General features: G+C 40.9%; 1 protein-coding gene, 1 long non-coding RNA gene and 1 pseudogene across 2 annotated transcripts; all 3 read right to left on the bottom strand.

The window, feature by feature from the left end:
- Positions 1 to 263: 263 nt before the first annotated feature.
- Positions 264 to 1,501, bottom strand: LOC148877282 (uncharacterized). Its single transcript, XM_088984208.1, has 2 exons — positions 1,105 to 1,501; positions 264 to 1,029 (listed from the first exon to the last, which is right to left on the bottom strand). Exons 1-2 carry the CDS (start codon positions 1,498 to 1,500, stop codon positions 394 to 396), a joined length of 1,032 nt encoding a protein of 343 aa, XP_088840334.1. The 5' UTR covers position 1,501; the 3' UTR covers positions 264 to 393.
- A 4,772-nt stretch (positions 1,502 to 6,273) lies between these two features.
- LOC148877283 (uncharacterized) lies at positions 6,274 to 20,218 on the bottom strand. Its single transcript, XR_016112866.1, has 3 exons — positions 20,002 to 20,218; positions 16,176 to 16,352; positions 6,274 to 7,356 (listed from the first exon to the last, which is right to left on the bottom strand). It is a non-coding gene; the product is annotated as an uncharacterized LOC148877283 (long non-coding RNA).
- A 155-nt stretch (positions 20,219 to 20,373) lies between these two features.
- Positions 20,374 to 26,840, bottom strand: part of LOC148877284 (CBS domain-containing protein CBSX5 pseudogene) — a 45,330-nt pseudogene continuing 38,863 nt past the window's right edge.

Consider the following 26,840-nt stretch of genomic DNA (forward strand, 5'->3'; position numbering starts at 1 on the left):
CCCACCTGGGGTCAGGCTCGTTAGCTCGGCGCTAAGGGATAACCAACACTTAAGCAAGTGAGTGGCCCGTGCGCAAACAGGTCGGGTATATACCCTACAGTGTCTGTCCACCTTGGCGTACAACGATACGAGGTTATTCCTACTTGGAGTCAAGCTCATCAGCTCGGTTGCAACCTATACTTAGGAAAAGTTTACTCCTATTTGGTTTAGTTCACCAGCTCGGGAGTAATCTACACTTAGAAATTTTTTTTTGCACGTAAAGATTTCCAAAACACTTATATTTCATTGATGTAGAACTTCGAGTACAAAAAAAAAAAAAAAAAACTATTATAACCGAGCTCGGAGGCTCGGGATGTACATTGTATGTAAGGAGGTCCAAGAAAAGAGGCACGACTATACATCCGATCTGCCAGAATCCCCTCCAGTAGGTAGGTCAGTTTCCATGTGGTCCTCCTCTAGGTCCTCTCGGCCTGCCTCCCCTAACAGCATCGCCTCAAGAATTTCATAGTCGCTATCCCCTTTGGAGGAGTCGGGTTCCTTGTCTGCCTCCTTCGCCATCTCGGGAGTGACGACCGACATGGAAACAGATCTGAAGTCGAGCTCGGGAAACTTCCGCCGCATCATCCACTTGCAAAGTTTGAAACCTAACCGGTACGAGCTAGATCCATACTCGACCTGGAGTTCGTGAAACTCTAGGGACTCCTTGAAATCCTTGATGGTGCGATCTCTCTCTTGAACCCGCGCCTCCTGGATGGAGATGTCAAAGATCTCGGTGCGCTCCTTGATCATCGCCTTGAGGTTCTCGTTCTCCCACAAGAGAGCCTCCTTCTCCCCGTTGAGTTTCTTCTTCTCCTTCGTCAGTACAAGGATCAGCTCCTCCTGGCTCCGAGCTCCCTTCTTGGCTCGAAGAACCTCACTCCGAGCTAAATCCAGCTCGCGGTAAAGCTTCCGAGCATTCTCTTCGGCCTCCCAGGCTCGCTTCAAATGGACCTCGGACTGGTAGACGAGTGAATGAATGGCGGAGTTCACCTGGAAAATAGAAAGCAGACGTAAGTACTATTAACAGAAGAGTAAGAAAATAAAACAAAGGGGTGGGTTACTCACCACCATGCAATAACTAGCTGCTCTTCCTCCGAGCTGACTCGTTGGCATGTCAATCCATTCTGCGACCTCCGAAGGAAACACGACATCCTTGCTCTTGAGGAGCCCGAGCCGTGGGGTCATTATGCTCTCCTTCAAGGACTGAGGCTCGGGCACCGAAGTACCCTCGGGCTCATGAGGCGGGTCCCCATCGTCCTGGTCCTCGTCCAGGTCAACAACTAGAGGTTGGGGGTGAACCACGTCCTCTGGGAGCTCGGTCGAGATCGGCTCTGGTGTAGCAACCTCGAGTTGGGCAGGAATTGAAGGACTGACCTCCTCCCAATGGGACCTCTTCGAAACCTTCCTCTTCTTTCCCTTCTGAACACTCCATAGAAGGTTTGCTGCATTAACACATGCCATAGCTTCTGCAAGAGAAAAAGAAAAAAGTTAGACACGAACTAAAGTAAATGCAAAAATAAAAAAGAAAAGCGATGTGTGTGCCGAGGTGGAGGCCTACCAAGAGGACTCAGCCCAACTCGTACAAGCTTCTCCTCAACCGAGAAATCTTTCATTTCAAGGCCGAGGTCCCTCCAGGAATTATTGACTGCCCTAGTCTCAGCATCCAGGCTCACCCCGGGGTCCTTAGTGGCCACTCGCTAGTGAGTCGGGATTGGCCATCCCTCAGGGTTCTGAACAAAGAAGTACCTCCTTTTCCAGGATGGTACTTTGTTCAGGTTACCGAATAGAAATTTGAACCCAGTGCGAGGAGAAATGTAGTAACTTTGCTGGGTGTCCCCACACAGGCAAGTTGAGTTCTTCTTGATGGAGCAGATCAAACTAAAGGTGTCTAGGGAAAGAGGTCGGTTATACTCGTGGAACAGAGAGATCGTGCCAACAATGGTTCGGATGGAGTTCGGGTGTAACTAGTCAATGGTAATGTCGAAGAAGTTAATAATTTTTATGATGAAAGGGTGGAGCGGGAAGCGCAACCTAGCTACGAGTTGCTCCTCAAAGACCGCGAGCTCGTGGTGATCGTGGACCCAAGGGTACTGACCCAAAGGAATACTGAAGGTAAGGGTGTCGGGAAGACGATAACGGGCTACCAAGGACAATAATCTGCCTGAGGTCATCATGGAAAGGCCAAAGTCATCGGAATTCCGACCCCGAGAAGAAGTTGGGACCCCCTCTCCGGAGGTCAGTCGCTCTACCCGAGGTTCAGGTTCCTCAGGCCGAGATGGCCTGACTTCGGGTAAAGGTGTTTCCCCTAAGAGGTGTAGAGAGGATCTCTCTAGCGAAGAGCTGACCTCACTGGTGGGAGCCGAGGACCGAATCTCGGTGCCCTCGGGCTCACTAGAATCGCTAAGTAACCTATATATGCTAGCGCTAGACATACTGGACAGGAAAAGGAACAACTAATGAAAGAAGACGAACTCACCAAAAGGATGGCAAGACCTCGGACACAAAGGAAAGAGTGGCGAGCTGAAAGACTCCGACGCGACCTTAGGAGAGCTCAATAACAAGATTTATGGCGAAGGTAATGGGCCCTTCAGCCCCCTATTTATAGTCCACCGCATTCGGCGATCAACGGCTGAGACCTGTACGATTCGACGGCTCCCATGAAAACCAACTGCACGCTACCCGTTGAAATCGGTTGAGTGCGCTCTTTGGCATCCACGAAATCTATAAATGGTGTGATGTCTGTGCGTGCCTAAGACGCGACCTGGGTCATTTCGTGGTTGAGCTAGATGGTTGAACAGGCCCAACCAATGGTTCGCCCTCCAAATTTACTAGACCTCACGCCAAATCCACCTAGGCTCTTCATGAACTCCTTGCATCGAGTTGGGACTCCTAGCACGAGGAGTGGGGGCAATTGATGAAGGGTGATTTTGGCACGACCTAGTAAGAAGGGGACACGTAGGCGCAATCTGATCGAAGAATGACAACTCAGCCAAGCAAGCCCAATTTGCAACATTCGGAGTTAGGGTATTCAGCCACCTTGGCCCAAAACCCACCTCGGTGTAGTGGCACCTCGACACCCAATCCAATTTGGGACTAAAGAGTCAAAGTCCCAGCACGAATCTAATGAGTCGAAATGCTACATAATCGACTCCAAAGGCCTCCCCAACAAATCCTGAATCTCTTGAGGTCACAATGAGCCAACAGATCCAAAATTTCCTGAGACCACGATAAGAACTCATCCCGGTTCCGCCTGAATCAGAGATAGGCAATAAACCTTACCAACATACTTCTCTCCTTCAAAAATGGAACCGACCTTATCTCCACAACCTGGGGATCCCGGAGCTCTTTCATAAGGCTCGTGACTACTCCAGTATATAAAGATTTGAAATCTCAAGGCAAAGGTATGCATGATTACTCTACTCACTAGCACTCAAGTTTTCAAGCATTTAGCTCGCATTCACAACATAAGTACTGACTTAAGCATCAGAGCAACCTCAACGGGTTAGCTACCCTGAGTTCTCTGATCCACTGTTTTACAGATCAGTCCAGTTCGCTGCCCAAGCGAAGTCCGAATCTCCCTCCAGATAGGAGTAACCAGATTGTACACCATCAATTTTGTTTTTTCATTTTGTTTCATGTCTTAATTTATTTCATTTGTATTGCAATGAAACAAAAATGGGTCAGAATTTACACTCAAATCATTTGTATTGCCATAATTTTGCATCAATACAAATTTATTTGCATTGCAATCAATCACAACCTAAAAGACTAGTTTTGCCGTAACAAGACGGCTTATAACTTTGCCAGCGATTAGGGCTAGTCATCTCTTAGTGTTAAACAGTATTACAATGTATAAACTAATAATTCTACTTGCCAACTATTAATGATTTTTTTTTTTTGATAAAACGAGATAATAACAGAGGGGCTACACATCTCTGGGGTAGCACGTCCCCAAAAATCTAAGAAAGAAATTAACGTTAAAGGCTTTGGATCAGCCCATTCATTTGCTTCTCTAAAAACATGCTGATACTGAACTTTTCCTTCCAAACCACTGTTTTTAAAATCGGACCGAACCGGACCGGACGGTCAGACTGAAAAAACAGGGAACCGGTCACCTGACCGGTTCTGTTTTCCTCCAAAACCGTCTTTCCCCCCAAAACCGTTGATTTTGGTCAGCAAACTGCTGAACCGGCTGGTTAACCGTTCGAACGGTTTTGGCCATTTTCCAAAATTTTAAATTATTTTTAATTTTTTTTGTCAGAACGGGCCGACCGTTCGGGTCGAACGATCGGACCGTTCAAACCGGCAACCAGCCCCCTGACCGGTTTTGTTTTTAGAAACCATGTTCCAAACTATATCTCATGGTCCTACAGTCTTCAATGATATGCTTTAATCTCCACAGCGGTTTGGTTTTGTCGTTGAGGCAGTCGATAACAAGCTTCGAATCACCTTCAATAAAGATGTACATGTTTTTTAAATTGCTTGCTATATTATGGGCCTCCCAAACAGCCCAAGCTTCAGCTAAGTTAACAGTGGTAAATCCGATTTTATAGGCTTTTATGTCAAGAATATTTCCCAAGTGATTTCTTGCAACACAACCTATAGAACAGTGACCATTTTACACACAATGCATCAAAATTTATTTTAATAACATGTAAACAAGAACTCATCCATCTTACCGGAATCCAACTCTTTTCCTTTTTCTTATTTTCCTTAGAAGCTGATTTAATCTCCCAAATATGCCAGAGGTAAGATTCTATTTTTGAAAGTTTTCTCATTTCTATTTTTCCAAATATGCCAAACTAAAACTACAAATTTTCCTTAATATCTGAATTTTGACAGATATTTGGATTATTATCATTCAACTTTTTCCACACCTTAACTGATAAAATTAATTCACTTGTGAACTTGAATGTGGTTGCAATTATTAATGAATTAGATTTACAATACAAAATACAAACCTCTTGCATTCAGGTCAATTGTGTACACTTGAACTTTTAGAGATGAACGGGAATTGGTGGTTGGGAAATGGCAAATGGCAGCGCTTATGAATCAGGATTTATTCCTCACAAATGCATCTCAGACCGACCGCACAACCATTGAAAACATCTCCTATAAGGAGAGTAGCAAATATGATTTTGGTGCTTATGGTCTGTTTGTTAAGGCGGACAAGTTTTGCTCGCTCAGTGTCAGCATAATGAATGTTTTCCTGCCGCTGAAAAGATAGCTATTACACACACTATGAGGAACACACGGCCTTTCTTAAAAGTTGGGTCGGTTTGAGTCATTTTCTTCAACTGACTTAACCTAGTCAGTTTACTTATTCACTAAACCAAAACTAACCGACCTGAAGTAAAATCGACTCAAAGATGAAGGGTCCGTTTGGATTGATTTATCGGTTTAATTGGTTTATATATATATATATATATATATTAAACTAAAATATCTATATCTAAATATCTATTTATGTTTAAGTTTATTATTTTTTTTAGTTTTTTATGCAAAATTGTACCATTATATTATATTTGTATTGGTTTTGACTTTTAAATTTTTAGTTTTTATCATAAATAACCAAATTCTTTTCAAAGTTCAAATAAAACAAATAAAACATATCAACATTTCGCATATAGGGTAGGGACTAATTAATAATACATATAGGATTGATTTATTTTCTCATATAAACCGAAACCGATAAGTGGTTTTGAAAACCGACCAACTTTGGTTGGGTTAGACTAGTTTGGTCAATTTGACATTTAATGTGAACACCCCAAGTTAAAAGAATTTAAAGCAAAAGAATATAAGGGTGCAACTTAGGTGAGCCCAACCCAAGCTCTACCCAACTCAACCAAACTTTTCTCCTTTTCTCTAACCGGGAAAAGTTGAAAAGTCCTTAATGACTGGAAGTTAGAGCTAGTGTCTGAACTAGCTTTGCTACAGCTGAATCTACATGCCCAAGATTCAAGGGTTTGAAAATGGGCACGGTCAGGGCCTCGGGAGTTTTTAGTAAAGACATTTTACTTGGGCCTAATTGGTGAACCCAAGCAGCATTTTCCAATGCTATATGGGAAACAGCAGCACCATCAAAAGTATAATTTTTTGTTTGGGTGGTGTTCTGGGAGAAGTGCTCCATCAAAGAAAACATCTTCTGAAGTTGGGGTAATCAATATGGTGGTTGAGGAAATCTGGAACTGGCTATCTACATAGGCTCCATACATAATGCATTTAAAGAAGATATTTGTTTTAAGACTATGAATTACCTTTCCTTAAAAAGTTGACAAGTCCTTAAAACGGCAAATACCAAACGTAGCCTAAGTCTTGTCCCAACTATCTGCAGTTGGCTTGCCATAAGATAAGAAATTCCAAAAAAAAAAAGATCTTACAGGCATGAACTAGGAGCTTTTCCACAGCATTCTCTGTCTCTATCCTTTTGATCACTTTTGTGCATCTCATAGTACTCATACCATAGGTTTATCCAGTTGCTTATCCATCCTGAACCAAGACAGTTGGTGCATATCCACGCAACGACAGCACCTCGTGTTACAACTGAGGAGCATGTGCTGAAGAAGTTACAATCCAAGCTTCGTTCTGCCCTTGGACCCATTGACCCCATTCAAAATTTGATAATATGTACTATGACAACCTGGATACGGGTATCGGTCTTCCATCTTGATCAGAGAATATATGGTAACTTGAAATTGGAGCTTACAAACAATCGACTGCATGGAAGAAGGTTGAGTGAGGCCATCATCCATTTGGAAAACGTCAATGTCAAGACTGGTTTTAACAAAAGGGAGGTCAGAAGAAACTGTCAGCAAAGAAACTGACTGCTGCCTTCGGCTGTTATACTGTTCTCATTCCAAATTTTCTCGAATGCTGGGGTTTTTCTACTTTCAATCTTAATACAATTACTGCTTTCTGTAGTTGAACTGCCTTAATAAAATCAAGTTTGTTTACCGTAATCTTGAACTAGGAGAGAAATAAACTATAAAAATGGACCTTCTATCAACTTTGTGCAAAATATAAAAATTGCTTCTGGAAAATACATTAAATGACGCTTTTTAATTTGATATTTTATTTCTTATCCAAACTAAGCTCAACAGGAATGGATAAACTTGTAATTACAGCCTATAACAAATCCAATACAAGGGTGCAATCGTATGGTGCTTGAGGTGGGAATTCTTTTTAGGACACCAGACACGGCAGATTTTAATCCATCAAGCATTTGTTGAATATCCTGCCTCCAGGACCATGTAGGGTGAATTAGGGCACGCATTAAACCGAGGAAATGAGAAGGATACCACCTTCATGCAAAAGAACCTGCATTTTAACCAAAGAGAGCAGTCATGATCGTGTCAGCTTCTCCCCAAAACGTGGGAGTAGCAACAGAGGTAATGGTAACTGAGTAATTATCATATCATCATCATCGTCTAGGCCTTGTCCTACCTATATGGGATCAGCTAGATGAATCCTGTGCTGCCATTCTGTTCTATTCGATGTCATATCCAATTACTCATTGTTAAAGAAAAGTAGTTAAAATCATTTCTCACTACTTCAACCCATGACTTTTTTGCCTGCCCCTCTTTTAGCCCCTTCAACCTGTAAAAGATCACTTTCTTACTGGTGCTGTGGTTGGTCTTTCATGTGCCCAAACCATCTTAGGCCACCCTCCCTCATTTTATTTTATTATTTTGAGAGAAGGTAAAATATTGTATTATATTGATAGATAGAAAATAAAGGAACATTTACAACAAGAAGTTGTACTCAGGCTATACAAAAAGCTACCCCTGCAGCACTAACCCCCAAGCTCCGAATTACAAAAAGATTTCCATGTACAAAAAAGGAATTATAACCTATATTTGTAAACAGCTTATGTGTAGCTAACCATGAAAACATCTTCCCCAACACCTGAACAACTGTATTGGCACAGCTGCATTTGTTCTTGAACATTCTTGCATCTCTCCTGCCACGAACACCAGAAAGCCACAGCAAGGATCAAATTCTAAGCCAAATTTCCACTTTTCTCAGCCCTTCAACCCTCCAACCCTTTACAAACTCTACCATCTGTCCTTGGTCAACAGCTCTTTCCTTCAAACAGGTTCCATATTATAGACCATATTTTGTAAGAAAAACTGCAACGTAGCATTAGATGGTTTACTGATTCCAAGTGCCCTGCACACAGCACACAGTACACAGTCTCTAGTGAGGATTCTGTTCAAGTATGCGGTCCAAATGAGAAAAAAGCCACTTCTTTGGGTATTCGCACCAAATGATTTTGACAGGGACTGAATGCTCTTCTGAAACCAACAAGTGCATTGTCAAGAAAGTTCCCAGAGAATATTCCTGATTTCTCCCACTGCCAGTCTTCTATCCGAGATCCCAATCTCCACCTGTGTGCTATATAATAAATGCAGCAATTCCACCACAGCATTCAGCTCCCAATCCTTCAGCTTCTCTTCCATCCTCTTTCTCTCGAGCACCTCAAAAGCCTTCTTAGAAAACTCCTCCCCACCCCAAAAAAATAATCCAAGACTTTTACCAATCTCAACTTCTCTCTCAAGAATTTTCTTGATAGGGACTCTACTAGATCCCTCCTGCTCCTCAAGACTGCTATCAGCCAATCTCACTTCAGAACTGACAGCTGATTCGTTTTCTTCTTCCACCTGATGGTCTGGACTGCTGAGAGCCTGTGAAACCACCTCCCCAAACTCTTCAAACGATGATGCTAAAACCTTCCCCCCTCTTCTTTTATAAACCTTGTTAATTTTTTTTTGTTGGTCCAGCACCAACCAAGCCATGTTTTAACCAAGTAGACCAGTGCTAAAGAGCCTATAATGGTACGAGGGCAAGGTTTTGCATCCTCCCTTAACCCTTCTTACTATATATTATTTCTTTATATATAGATAGACGTGTTTATAATCAGGTATTGGGAGTGGGTACCCACGTTAAGTATAATTTGGGTTTGGCCGTTTGGGTACCGGGTACCCTAAGGTCAAAACCCAAACCCTATAGGGCTTTGATAAACGGGTCCTGCTAGGGTCGGGAGGGGTTTGCTACCCTAAAATTCCTGCAAAAATTGCCATCCCTATTCATTACCCCACCCCCTCAGTAAATCAAAAAAAGAAAGAAACCAGACAATACATGACAAAATCCTCTATCCATCAAAATTGAGAAAACATTGAAAAATCAAAGAACTGGTTTGAGGGTAGCCACAACAAAAATGTTAAAATGGTTGGGAGAAACTATGAAGGATAAAATTGGAAAAAGGACATCTGTGTGAGCCTAAGGGTAGCCCAATAGGGAAAGAGACATCCAATCACACATCTTACCAAATGAGTCAATGACTGCACTAATGAGAAGGAATCTTTTGCAGGTGGAAGGTTCTAAGAGGATGAAGGGATGTGAATTAAGTGACATGTCAGAACAGCTTCTATGATGCTGAAGCCACAATTGGGGACAAGGCATACCCAGGTTGAACTTGAAGCCAAATTAATGTGTGATTGGATATAAGCAAGGAAAGGAGCTCCTCTGAATAAAAGAATACAAACAACATATAAAATAAGGGCCACAAACTACAAGTGTACATCTGCCACACATTATTCGATTTATCCTATTTCAGCTGGAAAAGGTTGAATTTTGTAACAGAATTCTTAAGATATCCATTATGTGGTTCAGTGTTGGTTCTAAAAAGCAAATTTCATGTAAAAACCCACAAGAAACTATCCAGAATTTGTAGATGTCTCTGCAGGTGCAAGGGAAGCTGGGGGTTGTCTGTGGATTACTTTCTTGGCAGTCATGTTATGGATTTATGGTGGTCGTATGGGCCTCTGGGATTTCTAGCTCAGAATGCCATCATGGAAGGTTTGGAGATTTTCTATCCATCTTTGGGAAGTGAAGCAACAAAGATCTCTAAGGGAATCTTCTGCATTTTGTATTGAGATTCCAAAAAGAGAGAACAATAAGAGATTTAAAGGGGAAGCATTCTCCAGCAGAATGCATGATATAAATGGGAATATTGAAGAAGGAATGGAATACCTGTGGTAGGCAGATGGAAAAACTAGAGGCTTCCCCTCCTTTGAAAGCATTGAATTTGATTATAAATATGCTTATTACAAAACCAACCAGAATTTAAGGTCCTTTTAAGGATGGCATGGATAATTATAACCATAGTTACTTCATTTGTGGTTCACTTGGTTTGGATTCAGGTTCATAATACGCATTCATGTTCGTTAGATGAATTGGGTTCATTAGTGTCAAGCTTCTCTTTTTTGCCCCCTATAACTTTGTTCATTTTGTTGTTTTAAATTTGTACTGTACAACATCCAACAGTTTGTTTAGAGTACCACATTGAAGTATGAAGCACTATATGATTGAGAAATTACAAGTGGGTATTGCAGGAAATAGCAGTTTTCTTTTATTAATATTTGGTTTTTAATTGCTTAAGAGTTAATACCAATGTTATTTAAAAAATCAAGGAGAGATATCCTAGATACATAAACTTTTAGGGTTTTATTTCTTATCTGTTAATTTTTTTTGAAGCTTTTATCAGTATTTCTTTCTCCAAAATTGCCTATTGGTCAGCAACACATTCATTTTTACAAACTTGTATGAACTAACTTGCAAATAAGGTAACTATGATTATAATTTTCATAAGCAATCAACTAGATAAAGTAGAGCTGTGGTCTTTATTTGAAGGAAGCAAATTTTTAAGTATTTTCCCCAAGGCCCTACTTGGTAGAAGAAAATTCACTTATGTGGAGCTCAGATACCTAAGGACTCATCCTTTGGAGGTTACTGATTGCCTGACAATGACGTTATGTTCGACAACTTGGACAATCTGTTACAATAATATGATTTCCCAGAAGGAAGAATCTTTGCTTACTTCTTGCCATTTCTCATTACATTTCCTCCTTTATCTTCATGAAATTATATTGATAAGAAAATACATAACACTGAAAAATGACACGATCTGGAAATTAACTGAATTTTTCTTGAATACCAAATCTATACACAAGGGATCTATGGGTTCACTGCCAACATATGCAAATTCGTATTTATCAATGTCTTTTGACAGATGATGACCAACAATGGTGGGTATGGTACCCTTTACTCCCCTTGTTATAAGAGATGATTTTATTATACACAGAGGTTCAACCAGATTGTGGAAGGCATGAAGGGAAAAATAAATAAATAAAACTTTGGACAGTTGTGCACTTGTGCTTTAAAAATGGTCTAGTTCATGTCTGGACTGAGTACAACATGATTGTTATGGTTACACATTTTGGAAAAATGGAAAATGAAGAGGTTGTTCATGTAAATGGCTAAGGTTGTTCAGAGAATATATATTGTCTCAAGGGAGTGGCTTGGGTTGGGGCACAAAGAACCACTAATTGTGGTGGTCTGGTTTCCTCATTGAAGGGATAGGAAATCCATCATATGGACGCCCAAAGATTGCGGAATAAGGGGGCGAATTTCGAAAATTTTTCTTTCCCTTCAACTGGGAATCGAATTCTCTATTTAAAAAATCATATTTTCAATGATCATTATTGAATCATAAATTGAACAAGATCTGAACAAAAAGGAGTAGAGAGAGATAATACCTGATATAGAGAAATAATATCTCTCAATGGAGGTGTTCATGCCCAAGGTAGGATCTAAAATCTGCTCCCACTGAAGATGGCACAGTGCAGGGTGGAGCAGAATCAGCAGTGTTCTTCCAAAAGAACTTGATCCTTCTCAAGAATCACCTAGACGGCTTGTGAATGCAACTCCCACCAATCTTTTCTCAAAAAATTGGAATCAAGATCCAATCTTGATTTCTCCCAAGGAATAGAGATCGAACTGCTGTAGGCGGCGGCTGCAGGAAGGAGGTGGCTAGAGAGTATTTGCAGGGTGCAAAATTCTCTCTTCTGTGATCTCAGCTCTGAAGACAAGACTGTTGGTTGTCTGTTGTGATGATGTGTCTAAAGGCTGTCGCCCCCTCTTCCTTTTATAGACTTAAAGGGATCAACTCCTAATCCCATTAGGAGTTGTTAACCCAAATCATATCTAGATTAGAAGTCCCTTTAAGATAAGGGATAATCATTATCTTATCTGCAGATTAGATCAGCCATCTCCTAATCTAATTAGAAAGTTTCCAAATCTAAATCTCATTTAGATCTTGGACTCTCTGAGTGGATAGGGTGTGGGCCCAATCCTATCAGCTGATCTTATCTCAGAATTCGCCCCTTAAAGACTAATCAAATTAGCCCAGTTCGAAACGGGCTTAAGGCCCATTTAGGATTATGTATTCATTCAACCTTCCAAACTGCTGCCCAGTTGGGCTTCCTTGTATGGCGTTGGACCCAAACATTGATCTACACATCAGCCACATGGGTTCAGCCCAGCCTTTTTTACAAGGCTTGGCCGAATACACTGTTATAGACAGTGCACCCCCTGAAACCCATCAGATGGGCTCTATGAGCCCAACACTTACCCTAAGTGGTCCCTAGGCCAAGCCACCTTGTAACACCCAGGCACTGTGGGTAGATGCAAGATTAGCCCATCAGGTATTATCATCAATGGTCTTACACTTAACCTCTCAGCCCATAATGAACATACACTGCCCGACAAGAGAGAACCTCTCCCTCGGCTGCAAGGAGCAGTGTTGCACTCTCTCTTCTATGGATCCCGGGCATTAAAACCTATTTGCAAACATTTTGAAACCATAATATATATACTTTTATATCTCATATAAAATATATTTTGCAAAACAAATCTCAACGATTGAAATCGACTGCCGGCAGTCTTGGTTTCCATCAATGAGAGTGCATCCCCGATCATTACCTTTGTCCAACAAAGGAGCTGATCCTGTCACTATGATCACCCACTCAAATGAATTCTCAGACTGTCCCAACATACCCAGGTTTAGACCCCTGCTAAGGATCTCACTAATTGGTACATCAAAGATAGTCCAATCCGACACTTAGTGCAGTATCATAATCGAGTCTAGGGGTCGGGTGTAACTTTCCAGTTTTGCCCATCAATCTCCAAGGTCCAGAGCAATACTGGAAATCTGGTCCATTTCAAAGATTCAAATAATCCCACACTGTATGTGCCTAGGGTCTCACCTTGGCAACTGAGACAAGCCACCCTAACCGACTTCGTGGCACCACAGTGTCAGCTTTGTCAGGATAGGTCTCCCCAGACCGACCCACTGGCTATGAACATTCTAAACTAACACGAGTCTCATTAAATGTCCAGTTTGAGGGTATTACACAAAAACATACCAAAGGAACATGAATCAAACATGCACTTTTATTCATTTACAATAAACTCATAAAGTACATCATTTTGATTGAAGCTAAGGGCATACAAAACTGTCTAACACTCATAACTTACAACATGACAGATTATTAAGAAGATCAAGACATACGTCATGACCTACATCAAAATCAGAGATTCCAAAGAAACAAATATGACCTTTTAACATCGTCCAACTATTTTCTTCAAAACCTTGCATATTTTATAGTATTTTAAGCTGATCATTGGCTCAGATAATCAATCTTCAAATGGGATTTGTTGAATTCTGGGTCCTGATCATCCAGATCTAAGACAGATCAGAAGTCGCACATGACCAATTACAGGTCCTGCTCCCCAGAACCAAGCTTCTGCCTTGTAGTAGCCACCTTTCACATTTCATAAGATAAACCGACTCAACAGACAAGAACGGACGTCTAGTCATTACACCCTCAGTGGTGCTTCAATCCAATTTTACTAGGACAACATCAAAATTAAAGGGAGGGTCTACCCAAGGACTTGGTACTCAGCAGGAAACTTCTAGCAACATCTCCATGAAGTTCAAAAAAAAGAAAAAATTGAGGCACTTAGGTAAGATATCTCTAGAAAGAACACATCCTATAGGGAGTGAAAACTTCAACTTGCTTGCTTTATTTTTAAATCATTTATTTAAGTAAATATTATTGAACAGCATAGCCCTGTATCATATTTTTGAAGGTTGATGTGCCAGACACCTTTTGATATCTGAATACTTGGCACTGATGCAACATACCAAGGTAGGGCCCTTTAGGTACTGAAGGCAGACCTAGCAAAATAAAATATATTTCACCATCACCAACCAGTTCAATTGCTTTCAATGTCAATATTACAAAGCATTATTAATGTCACATATTAAACAAAAGAAAGTAAAATTCTAGGAAATGGATTTAATTTAGAATATACCAAGATGATGAATTAGAAACTACCTGTATCTCTTGAGATGGTTCTTTTTTTTTATGGATAACAAGGTAGAATTTTATTAATATAAACAGGAAAATATGTACATAAAAAGCTCCCTGTGGAGAGGTAATACTATCTCACCCAAAGAAGAAGAAAAAAATTACAACTGAGCCCAGAACAGTTGTCCCCTACTTACCCCTTGCTTGACCAAAGAGTTAGTCAAGCCATTTGCCAACATGGGTACCCACTGAAATCTAATCACCATATTCCTGATCAATCATATAATTTGCTTTAACACACCTCTATAGCCCCATACTGCTGTTTTCTCATCTTTTAGCCACCCTATCATCACTTTTCAAATTCAACTCTTGCTTTTTGTAGCCCACAAAAAAAAAGACATTAGTTCAGCCTTTGTAAAGTCTCCTATATCTTCAGGGCCAAAAAACGAAGCTTGTATAGTAGTATATAACCTTCCTTATCTCTAAAAAACTCCTCCCATGCCCGAAGGTCCTGGCTTGCCTGAACTACTCCCATCAAAATTTGATTTTATGTAATTGTCTTCAGGCGGTTCCCAATCTTTCTATGCTTTACTCTTCCTTGAAGAGGATAAAGCCACCTCCCTCCAATTTCTTCTAATATCATCATGGTAATATGATGAGAAAATGTCCAAAAATTTTACCCAGTGAATCACCCTTCCTAAGATGCACTCCAAGATTGCTTCCAGGTATCTCTTGAGATGCTTTTCACTTAATTGAACTTATCCTCAGACTTTAAACTGCCATAGATTTTATCAATACCCATGGTGTTTGCAACTCTCCATGTACTTGTATCATGTTCACCAGTAAGCATCATTATATGGAACTTTGCCTGATCAATGCATCAATGGCATCTGGTCATGTTACTACAAATCATGCAGGGATGCACTGCTAAAATGGTAGCATGCAGTTACAATCACAACATGAATAAGTGGACCAGATCTTTGGAATTAAGTGATTGAGAAATCTGAAAGCAAGGTAGAGATGGAATAAATATAATGAAAAGGAGATAAGGCACACATTTGATTCACTATATTAACTTTAATGTAAGCCCTGTCCAATGGGCTTGAAGCCTTGAACAATTACAAAGGCATAATTTACAGAAGTTAAACAGTAGCATGAAAAGGAGATTAAGGTGCACAACAAGAATAATGATTATGAATAGATTTTTGAGTAAGTGATTAGGAATGGGTCCTTACATCACATTTCCTACAGAAGTAGTGATCAATAGGACAAAAACATAATAAAGTCATGCCTAAGAGGATAACATTGTTTGAAACCTAACTTCACAAAAAATAAGTTAAAAGAGGTCTGATTCTCCAGTGCCAAGGTCTAGAGGTCTTGCAAAGCATATAGGATAGAGCTTCTAATTGGATTTTTTTTTTTGATAAATGACCAAGAAGTATGTGTATTACTATAATGGAGGGTGAGGGAACCTTGGTACATTACAAGAGTATATGACTGTAAGTACTCACAGACATACAAAAGAGGTGTAAAGCAAAAAATAATAGAGAGACACTGATCTCAAAAGATAGACAGCTGAACCAAACAGAATTCCAATTGGATTGAATATGGATCCACCCCTATTCGATCTGATATATTCCAATTCGACTAGATTTAAATGTATATGCTTATACTTAACATTTACTTTCCATCTATTAGTAAAGTTAGTTTGAATGTTGTACTTTTACTAGAATTATCGATTCAGGTTTTATGAAATTTATTTTCAATATATTTTGTTCATGATAATATCAAAAACATTTTTAATTCATTTTATTAATAATATAATATTTTGATAAGTTCTAGTTTAATTTTGTTAATGCTGTTCAATATCTGATTGCAATTCAGATTCGAATTCGAATATAAACAAACCAAAGTTGGATTTACCTTACATCTGATTTGATCAGATCCATTTGCAGGCCTAGTTTTGATTCCAAAGATTCATCTATGAGCAGATTTTTTGCAGCTTCCCTTTATCTCACTCGACTCATACACAGATTTACAAGTGATGTAATGTACGCCACAGAACCATGTGATGTCTATAAAGGTTACTGTCTCCAATTCCTGACTACAACAAAACAAAGTGAAAGTAGATTCATGTTACCAAAACTACATACTTAAAAGGTTAATGACATCATATAGAAGCTACTATCCAGATATATTCAATGATTCTTTCCTACAAGTAACAAAGTCTAACATTTTTATTTCCTATTACTTACAGAAAGCACTAAGGTTACAGACGAATCCTGAACATATAAGTGGTGTTTGGTGCGTCCTTTTGGCATGTCTTTTTGTCTGCAGAAAGCTCAAACGACCAAAAAATGGTATTTTCTGTTTGGTATATGTAGGCCGAAAGACGTGAAGATGTCTGCATGGAAATACTGGAAAAGATGAAAATCAAGAAGCTTCAAATGAAGCTTTTGGTCTTTCCATGCTGAAAAGAGCCTTCCCAGATGTTTTTAACAGCATGGTAGACCATGATGCCAAATGGTCTTGATCTTTAAAGACAAGACCCCAAAAGCTCAGCACATCTTCTTGTCTACTGGGCTGTTGAAAGATATACCTAGAAAGGCTTGCCAAACAGCCCCATAATCTTCTTATGATAGTGTGTATGTGGATGGTTGTTCAGATAAACTGTTTCTTAAGATTCTAAACTTGAAACTTGATGATAACTTGTTAATGCTCTGCACATGGTGATAAAGTTAAAAAACATATACGGAGATAAGTAGAAGTTGGATGCAATCAGTTGTGGAAAAGAGTTTTGAGGACAATTATTATAAAAGGCCTTTTCCACACCCCAAGTCCATCTTGTTGAAAACCAAGGGATTAAACTTCAATTGCAATGTGATTTAGTCCCATGGAAGTGGTATTAATTTGTGGAAATTTAAGGGAGTTCATTGTAAACATTGCAAAACTACAGAAGTTGTGGACAAATTAGGGAAACATTTGAAATTGAGCTTGAAACTTTACAAAATTATAGAATAAGTGTGCACACTAACAACTGCTATTATAACCAACATAATTATTTAAAATAAGAAATATAATCAATGATATATTCTACAATGCATGCTTGATAATAAGAAGATCCAACTTATACATACATAGATAGTATCCATAATCATAAAATATTATTATCTCCAAAAGCCAAACCCTTACAGAAATAAAGACACACAGCTTACATAATGGTTGTGAAAATGTCACGCATGTTACACATAGAAGCAGAATAAATTCATCTAGTAGGATATTTTTTTAGAAAGAAAGAAATACATAATGTTTTAATAATTGTTTATACAAGCAAGCAAAGTTCTACAAAACAACTCCTAATCATATGTTCAAAAAGAATTTGTTCCTGTTGATTTTTTGCATAGGGATTTCTTAGGTAGAACCATTTGAAAGTGTGTCCTGACTATTTTGTATATTATACCCAACCCTTAAACTATAAGTGGCTTGTTACCTGTCTTAGTTTTATATCTGTAACTGAAAACATTATTCTAAGAGGGATAAATAAGAATTGTTGTCAAACTTTTTTCAGTACAAAAAGAAGTGGAAGACAAAAAAGGAAGAAACAATAGAAGAAGTTTGTATTTATCCCTTGAAGTATTATTTAATATATCCAAGTATTAAATGAACAAAATGCCTTCAAAACTGAGGATATTTTGGTTGGGCGGTGTTTCCTTTGCCACCTCACTCTCTCAAACACACACGCGTACATGCACACAACCAAAACAGGAATTTTAGTCCTCTCCATTTCATTCCTATATAGGATTGGACTTTCTGGGAAAAAATAGATTTTATTATTGCTCTCTTGTGCTGTTTCTTTTTTTTTTCTTTCTTTGAAGGTAGAACTTTAGCTGAATTATTGAAATCTCTGTCAACTCTTGTACTCTCTATAGAGAATGTAATGCTCTGACTGGAACATATGAAGTGTAACCAAAACCATGTAGTTGCATTCATTTTACTTTTAATAGGTAATAATCAGATTTTATTAATTACAACTGTACAAGGGATGCAAGGAAGAGAACGAAAGAATCTTCTTCATATAAACCTGTGTACATACTTGACAAAAAAGACGGAAGACAGGGAAACTGAACAAAACTAGTAGTGTCTGACTATTTCATCCCACTGGGAACCAAAACCAACCCTGGTACATATGTAGTTTTATTTGTCCAATGATGTTTTTCTTAGGTCCCAACTGAAACCATATCATTTTGGCCAAAATAATTCACTTTGGCTTAAGTTCAAAGCCATATTCAAGAGTCATGACATTATCTATTGGCCAATAGAGTCTGTGACTCTCTATACATTTTTTTTCTTGGAAGTGTAACCAAGGTTTTATTAGATGAGTGAAAAAGAGGAAACGGCTGTAGAATGAAGGACTTGCACAGCCTCAAAAAGAGAGAGAGAGAGCACCGAGAATCACAAGAAACAAAATAACGAACAGGAAAACCAAACACCAAAAGGAGCAAGAAATCAAAGACATCCTAAACCTCAAGAACAACACAATCACAGAAAGTAGTTAACACTCTAATATATCTGATTCCTTTTCAGCTCATACTTATTCAAAAGATCTGCAAGGAAATTAGCCAGTCTTGTAATTCACTTGAATGGAATACTTATCCTAAAAAGTCAATGGATGAGCTTCCTAATTATGCGCTGAAGGAGCCATGGAGCATCCACTATTTGACACATCCAGCCAATAAATTGTCTGAGAGTCTCCTTTCACCTCCACTTGATCAAACTCCATAGCATAAACCAACCTAAGTCATGGACTATAGAAAGGAGCTGAGCCCCAACAGGGTCCCATATCTATAGGGACACAAATAAAATGGAATGACCTCTCTCACGTGCCTCCTGAAGGCACCTCAAAAACCCTGGTTGGCCACAATATCCAATCGACCATCCATAAAAAATTAATTAACTCCTGTGGGAGGAACCCAATTACTACAAAAGCTGATTTTGAAATTGAAGATAAAGTTATTGTCGCCCACCCTCTAACAATATTATCTACAAAAATCCCCTGAAGCTCCTGAAGCTCCTGAAGGCACCTCAAAATTCTTTGATCTCAAATTAAGCCGCCAAAAATTACTTGACTTTCTGATTTCAAAAGGTCAATTCCCTATCACCACAATATCATCAATGTACACACTCAATGCGTTAATGCAATTTCCTCTAATGCTAAATAAAGAAAATGTGATTTACGTGACTTAGAACATTTTCCATCTTCTTAACATCACCACTGAATCTATCAAAACCAAGTTCGATGAGACTGGTTGACAAAATAGACAGATTTCTTAAGCTTATATCTTCAATCCTATGAGTAACAAAACCATGAGGGGTAGTATATATACTTCCTCCGACAAGTGTCCACTGAGGAAGGCATCCTGCAGAACAAAATAGTCCAGCACACATATTCCAGCATAAACAATCAACCCCTGTGCGGCAAATATGAGGGAAATAAATAGATACTGCAGTCTCAGTACTTCATCATACCAGTGAAACAACTATCAATGGTTTAAGAAAAAGAGTAGGAGTCTAACGTGTAAGTCAGAACTCCATCAATTTCTCATTGAACCACGGCAACCAAATAACCAGAAAATGTAGTTTTCCGTTTTCAGAGAAAACTCCATAAAGGAATATGTAACAGCCCGCTAAATGGTTCGAAATCACAAACGAAAAGAAAAAACTATTTGGCCGGGAAGCAGGGTTTTCTCACCTATATGGCCGATTGCCATCTTCTTCAATCGATCTACTCTTATCCTGCTCCCATACGAAAGAAGAACCATCCAATTTGATGTGAGAAGAGAAGAGGAAGAAGGAGAGGAAAGGGTGAATATCGAGGCAATGTTTGATTTTAGGGAAAATTCCCGATCCTGTTTAGGTCGTGTGCCTGTTCAGTATCCGAACTTTCACTTTGCGACAATCTAAGTAACCCGGCGTTAACCAGCCATTAAATAAAATGCAAAAAGACAAAAATGCCCAAGTGTAAATTCCCAACCTTCCACAATTACGTACTTGTTTAACTATATAAAGCATCGGTGGAGACACATGTCTCCGCTCTCCCAACCATCCTGACCGAATAACTTCCTTATCGGCTATACCTGCACGACCACAACGGCACCCTTGGCGACAACAAAGAGGACTCCTCATCTGACGAACACGATGACGATGATGATGGGGAGAATTCCTCCAACAATTCCTTCCAACTTCCTCTCTTTCAACCTTGCCTTTACCACCTACACTAGGGCTTCCGACGGATTGCCGTAGTCGATGCAAGCCATTAAATTGTCCACTAAGAGGGTTGTAATTGTCGTTGCGACCATTTCATCACAGCTTGCCAGGGGTGTATGGGGAGATCTCCCTGATTAATTTCTTGTCATCATCTACGACAGCAACGGAGGCCTTATGAGACAAGGAACTAGAGATTAAATCCATAGTGGAATAGCCCGGATCGTGATATCCGATGGCTAGGACTTCAGTGCCGATGATGCCGAGAGAATCGATCGACAGAGCCGAGATGAGTGGAAAGAGGTTGATGGAGCTCAGGAGGAACCAGATGACATCCTCTTGGGTGAGCCAACATAATTGATGTCCATTGTGTAGAGTGGGACCAAATGAAGATTTTTGGAGGAGCTTCTTCCTGCTACTGATGCTGCTTTGTATTGTAACTACCATGTTCTGGGCGCCTTCCATTATAAGATCAATCACCTCTACTATGATAAAAATTCAGGAAAAAATATCAAAATTTAGGGAAAAATAAAGAGCTTTAATGAGAAAAATATGTATGTTAAAAACAGAGTCCCGAACGAATATCGATTAAGGGGGTGTTCTGTAGTGTGGATGAGAAATTGGTGGGTGTGGACTGGTCCACACCACACCCTGTGACATGGACCAATCCACACCACACCACAGTCCCCAGGTGTTCTGAACTGTGGACACTGTGTGGACAGGACCAGTCCACACCCATAGTAGCGTTCTGTGGTGTACCACACATTTTTGATTCCATGTATCTCATGTACATGGAATGAATGATATACACAATTAATCATAAATATGTAATTTTTGCATTTTGTATGATAAATATTTTAAAAAATGCATCAATGAATTAATATTAACAAAAAAAATATCAATTTTTTTATAAAACAATAGTAAAAGATTTGAGTATTAATGCCTAGAGCTGCTACCAAGTTTACTTGCTACTTCTGGCAAGCAAAGCAGTAAAGGAATGAATAAGATTGAGAGTGAGGCCAATTTAGTTCTCTAAACGTACAGTACTAAACACCAAAGAGAACCCAAAACAAACAATACCAGCAAGTATCTATATATGTACATAAGAGTGAGTAACCCATTGGACAGTAACCTTCAATAAAAATTTTCTTCTTGTGTTGTAGTTAAAAAAAATCAAAATGATTTAATGCAGGATCAAAACAAATGGTGTAGGCGTAAAGCCTTGTCCAGATGTAGTAAGCACGCTAGGTGAGCACATTAAGTAAGCACCTAACCTGCGATATCATCTAAAGACCTTCAGTGCCATTGAACTGGTTGGTTGGGGCAGCAGTTCTTGAAGCCCTCACCTGCGATTTCATCTCAAGAAACCCATTCATCCAATCTCTAGCCATCGTATGCCTCATTCACGGGTTCTGAACTTCTCCCACCTCTGCACCTTCAACAGTTGCAACTGGTTGGTTGGGGCAGCAGTTCTTGAAGCCCTCACCTACGAATTCATCTCAAGAAACCCATTCATCCAACCTCAAGAAACCTATTCATTTGATCTCTAGCCATCTTATATTCGTATTCCTCATTTGCGAGTTCTGAACTTTCTGCTATGGGCGTTGCTTTTTAGGGTGCAAAAGGGCAAGAGAACTACAAGATTATCATAAATTTGTAAGTAGAAACACATGTATTAACTTATCAGTTTGTCATAATAGTTTATGCATATTCCTAGAAAATTGATTCATGTCTTTTTGTCAAAATTAATTATGTCTTTTTTTGTTAGAACTTTAACAATTTATGTCTTTCTCAATAAACAAAAACGATAAGACAAATATAGTAGCCATTAAAATTCATCTATGCTAGTATCATAAAATAAACAATTTCTACAAAAACTAGTTGATGGTGTGCAATCTGGCCAGTCCTAGCTGTCAAAGATCTTGCCTCGGGCTGGAGCAAAAGGTGCCTGAAACGAAGGAGAAAGCGAGTAATCTTCGGGGGAGATCCCGGTGAGAATGCTCCGAAGCTCAAGTTAGTATTTCCTCAAGGGCAAGATAAAAACCAGATGGCGCAAAGTTATCACATACCTCTCTTCTTGGGGGGAAGGGGGCCTTTTATAACCACTTCGCGCACTCACTCCTAAGCTTCTGTCAGGTCGCGTATGATTACCCCTACGCTTCTGCCAGTTCGGGTGTCATCATCTCTGTTGGGGCAGAACCACCACTGCTCTCTTTGTTAGAACCATCCTCGTGACTGGAGATGGCGGTGGTAGGTGGCCATTGAAGTGCGGCTGTCAAGCGTTAGATCCCAAGTCAGTTAGGTGTGTCGCCTCAGGGTACGGACTCCTTCAGTGTCAGGTACAGTATGGTTGTTCAATTCGGTGTCCTGGAGGCGAAGTGTTGGAGTGGTGTGCGAGGTGAAGCCTTGAGTTTGAATGGATGTGTGGCTCGAACTGCCATGGGGCGGGCCAGTTTGATTTGTTTCGTAACGCTCAGGGTCTAAGGGAGAGCTCGGGCTCCTTGTGTGAAGTTCGGACCACTGGTTCCTCCTTTCGGAGCTCGTGTCTGGGGTGTGCTATTGTGTCGAGCTGTTGCCTTTGCCACGTATTGAGTGGTTACAAGGTTGGGCCAAATCTTCCTTCATCAATTGCCCCCCACTCCTTACGCAAAGAGACTTGCCCTGGCGCGGGGAGTTCGCGAGGTGGCGGGTGAATTTGACCCGTACTTTGAACTGGTTTTGACTGATAGCGAGAAGTGCACGTTCATCAGGATTTTTTTTGGATTTCTCGAGCACCAAAAAGTCAGGAAACGCGTCAATCCGTCTATAAATGTTGACAGACGTGACAGCGCACGCTTATTTCAAAATTCAAAAAATGCACTGTTGGGAGACGTGACAGCGGGCGTCTTTTCAAATTTGAAAAAATGCGTCACTGCCGCCTTTAATGTGAGGAGACGTGCGCTAGCGCTCTTACAATTTCAAAAGACGTGCGGCCAGTCACGTCTCAGTCTCAGGAGACGTGCGGTCAACGTGACTACGGGCCGTTGGATTCGCTTTGATCAGAACCGTTGATTTCTGGTTACTGTGGGTATAAATAGTGGGGGACCCCAGTCGCTTTGTCACTCATGCGTTTTGCTTCAGCGTGACTCGAGTGGGTCAGATGCAGGTTCTACAAACCGAGCTGCATCCCCCGACAGCCCTAGTGAACCCGAGGTAGAGCTCGATGAAGAGTTTGAACCCATAGGCCGAGTTGCCTCGGGTAGTTTGGCGTCCTCCTCTCGTCGAGTTCGGACGTTAGACAAGTTTGGGCCCTCGACCATGATGCCTAAGGGGCTTCACTCCCTTATTACCCAGTTCAACTTGCTTAGGGAGTACACCTATTTTATACCCTCGGGCAGTTTCCCTTGGGAACACGGTCCCGATGAGATCGTAATATTCTAGGAGTAGCTCGTTGCTGGGTTGCGCCTGCCTTTCCACCCCCTTATTGTTGAGGTTATGAACCACTTTGGCGTTACTGCCGTCCAGCTTCACCCAAATTCTATTCGTAACTTAGTGGGGACAATCTCCCTATTTTGTGAATAGATCTTGCCTTTAGACCTGGAGATTTTTTCTTCCATTCTAATGCTTAAGAAGCAAGCGGGTCCCCTTCCCGGGCGTAGGCGGGCGTATTACCTATCTCCTCGCTCAGGGTTTAAGCTTTTACACGATCTTCCCAACAAGGTCCCGACGTGAAAACGGGACTACTTCGGGGTGCGAAGTGCATTGGGGTGGCCATTCCAAACCATGTAGGGGATGGCTGTCCCTGATGCCAGTGTTACGCTTGATAGGGAGACGGCGAAGGGCCTCCGGCAATGGGCACGACTTCGGCTAAAATGCCACCATTATCTAACGGAGGCCAAGCTCATCGAGGTCGGTCCGAGTTTGGGTAGGTTCCTTACTCAGAGGCTTGCCTTTTGTTTTGTTCTGTTCTTTCCTTTTACTGATGCTAAGCTCCTTTTGCAGGTGTGATGGACTCAGAGAAGAGTCGTGGTGGGAACTTGTTGCATGCGATGAAGTGGAGGAAGCGAGTCACCAAATGAACTCGTGCCGAGCTGCCCCAAGATGCGGAGCCCGAGATGGCCCCTCCAGTACAAGAAGCAGCAAGGGCCCCTTACGCCGAGGCTACTTACACGGGGGCTACCACTTACTCTGGGTCTGCTTATACGTGACCTGGGCCTTCAGGCTTGGGAGCTCAAGGCAAGTTCAGGAGCATGTTGTTGCCGAACCACGCTCTTCAGAATAGTATGGAGGCCATTTACCCTGAGGAGGTCGCGGCATGGATCGATCTTCCTTTGAACCAGGTGGCTTGTCATGCTGTCACTCATGCCATGGTGGTAAGTCAATGATTTCTTGTTGGGCTCTTTGCTATTATCTTTCTTGCTATCATTCTTTTGATCATTTGTTATTTTTCCTTTTAGTAGGTGAATTCTTCTAAGTGTTCCAAGTGGAAAGGAGCTCAAGGCAGGCGCAAACTGCCGAAGAGGCTTCCCGTGCTGCCAAGGTGGCTTCTCGAGCTGCTGAGGCGGCTTCTCGCGCTGCATAGGCCAGGTTGGCGAGGTCTCAAAGAGATACCGAGGCCATGGGAGTCGTGGTGAAGCATATGGCAGACCTGAGGCTAGATTTGCAGCATCAGGTTGAATACCTTCAAGAGGATGTTAGGGAGATGACAAAGATAATTTCTCAGGGCATCAAGGATGCCAAAAAGAAGGCCGTCGATGAATATATTGCCTCGCCGCGCTTTGACGACCTGATGGTGGGCTCGTACAAAAGGGGCTTTAAACTAAGCCGGTGGATGATCCAGAATACGTACCCTGAGCTCGATATTAGCGTCATAACCATTTCGTGCATTACCCAGGAGATGGCCAACGCTGCTGACGGTGAGCCAGATTATGAGGATGAGGCAGGACCTTCAGGTATCGTTGAAGTGCCTTTTGATGGTGAAGAAGTACCTCCGGGCCTGTGAGCTCACTTCTGTTGTTTTTTTTTGGAAATGTACACAGAGTATTTTGCAAAAGAATGATTTTCTTTTGGTTAAGTGTTGGTCACTCTTTCCTCTAAATTGGCCATATTGCCGAACTAGCCATATGCCGATGCCCCTATTAGTTCGTTGTTGGCACTTTGTCTAAGCTTTTAGTTGGCAATTTTTTGCCTTTGCTTGCCCATGCCGAGGTCCTTGTTAGCTCGTTGTTGGCACTTTGCCTGAGGTTTTAGTTGGAATTTTTTGCCTTTGCTTGCCCATGCCGAGGTCCTTGTTAGCTCGCCGTCCTAGCCCTTAGGCTCTGGTAGTAACTTAGTCCATTTCGCTTGGTGGTCTATAGGTAGTATCGCCTCAATTTAACGACATTCCACGCTTTGGTACTTGTTTGCCATCTAAGGTTTCAAGCTCGTATGCCCCCCAAAGCACTCTCTTTACTCTGTAGGGCCCTTCCCAATTCGGTCCAAGTTTGCCTATGCTGGGCTCGGGTGCCATGATCTTACGAAGTGAAGGGATAGGATATCCATCACATGGACGCCCAAAGATTGCGGAATAAGGGGGCGAATTTCAAAACTTTTTCTCTCCCTTCAATTGAGAATCGAATTCCATATTTAGAAAATCATATTTTCAAGGATCATTCTTGAATCATAAACTAAACCAGATCTGAACCAAAAGGAGTAGGGAGGGATAATACCTGATACAGAGAAGTAGTATCACCCAATGGAGGTGTTCACGCCCAAGGAAGGATCCAAAATCTGCCCCTACTAAAGATGGCGCAGTGCAGGGTGGAGCAGAATCAATAATATTCTTCCAAAAGAACTTTGACCCTTCTCAAGAATCACCTGGACGGCTTGTGAATACAACTCTCACCAATATTTTCTCCAAAAGATTGGTATCAAGATTCAATATTGATTTCTCCCAAGAATTGGAGATCGAACTGTTATAGGCGGCTGCAAGAAGGAGGTGGCAATAGAGTATTTGCAGGGTGCAAAATTCTCTCTTCTAGTAATCTCAGCTCTGAAGACAAGGATGTGTGTCTTGCATTGCATATCTAAAGGCTGCCACCCCCTCTTCCTTTTATAGACTTAACTGGATCAGCTCCTAATCCCATTAGGAGCTGCTAACCCAAATCATATTTGGATTAAAAGTCCCTTTAAGTGATAAGGGATAACTCTTATCTTATCTGCATATTAGATCAGCCATCTCCTAATCTAATTAGGAGGTTTCCAGATCTAAATCTCATTTCAATCTTGGACTCTCTAAGTGGATAGGGTTTGGGCCCAATCCTATCAACTGATCGATCTCAGAATTCACCCCTTAAGTGACTAATCAAA

This window comes from Nelumbo lutea, chromosome 1, assembly GCF_056320005.1.
Source record: "Nelumbo lutea isolate HS-2025 chromosome 1, American lotus-T2T, whole genome shotgun sequence".
Lineage (NCBI taxonomy): Eukaryota > Viridiplantae > Streptophyta > Magnoliopsida > Proteales > Nelumbonaceae > Nelumbo > Nelumbo lutea.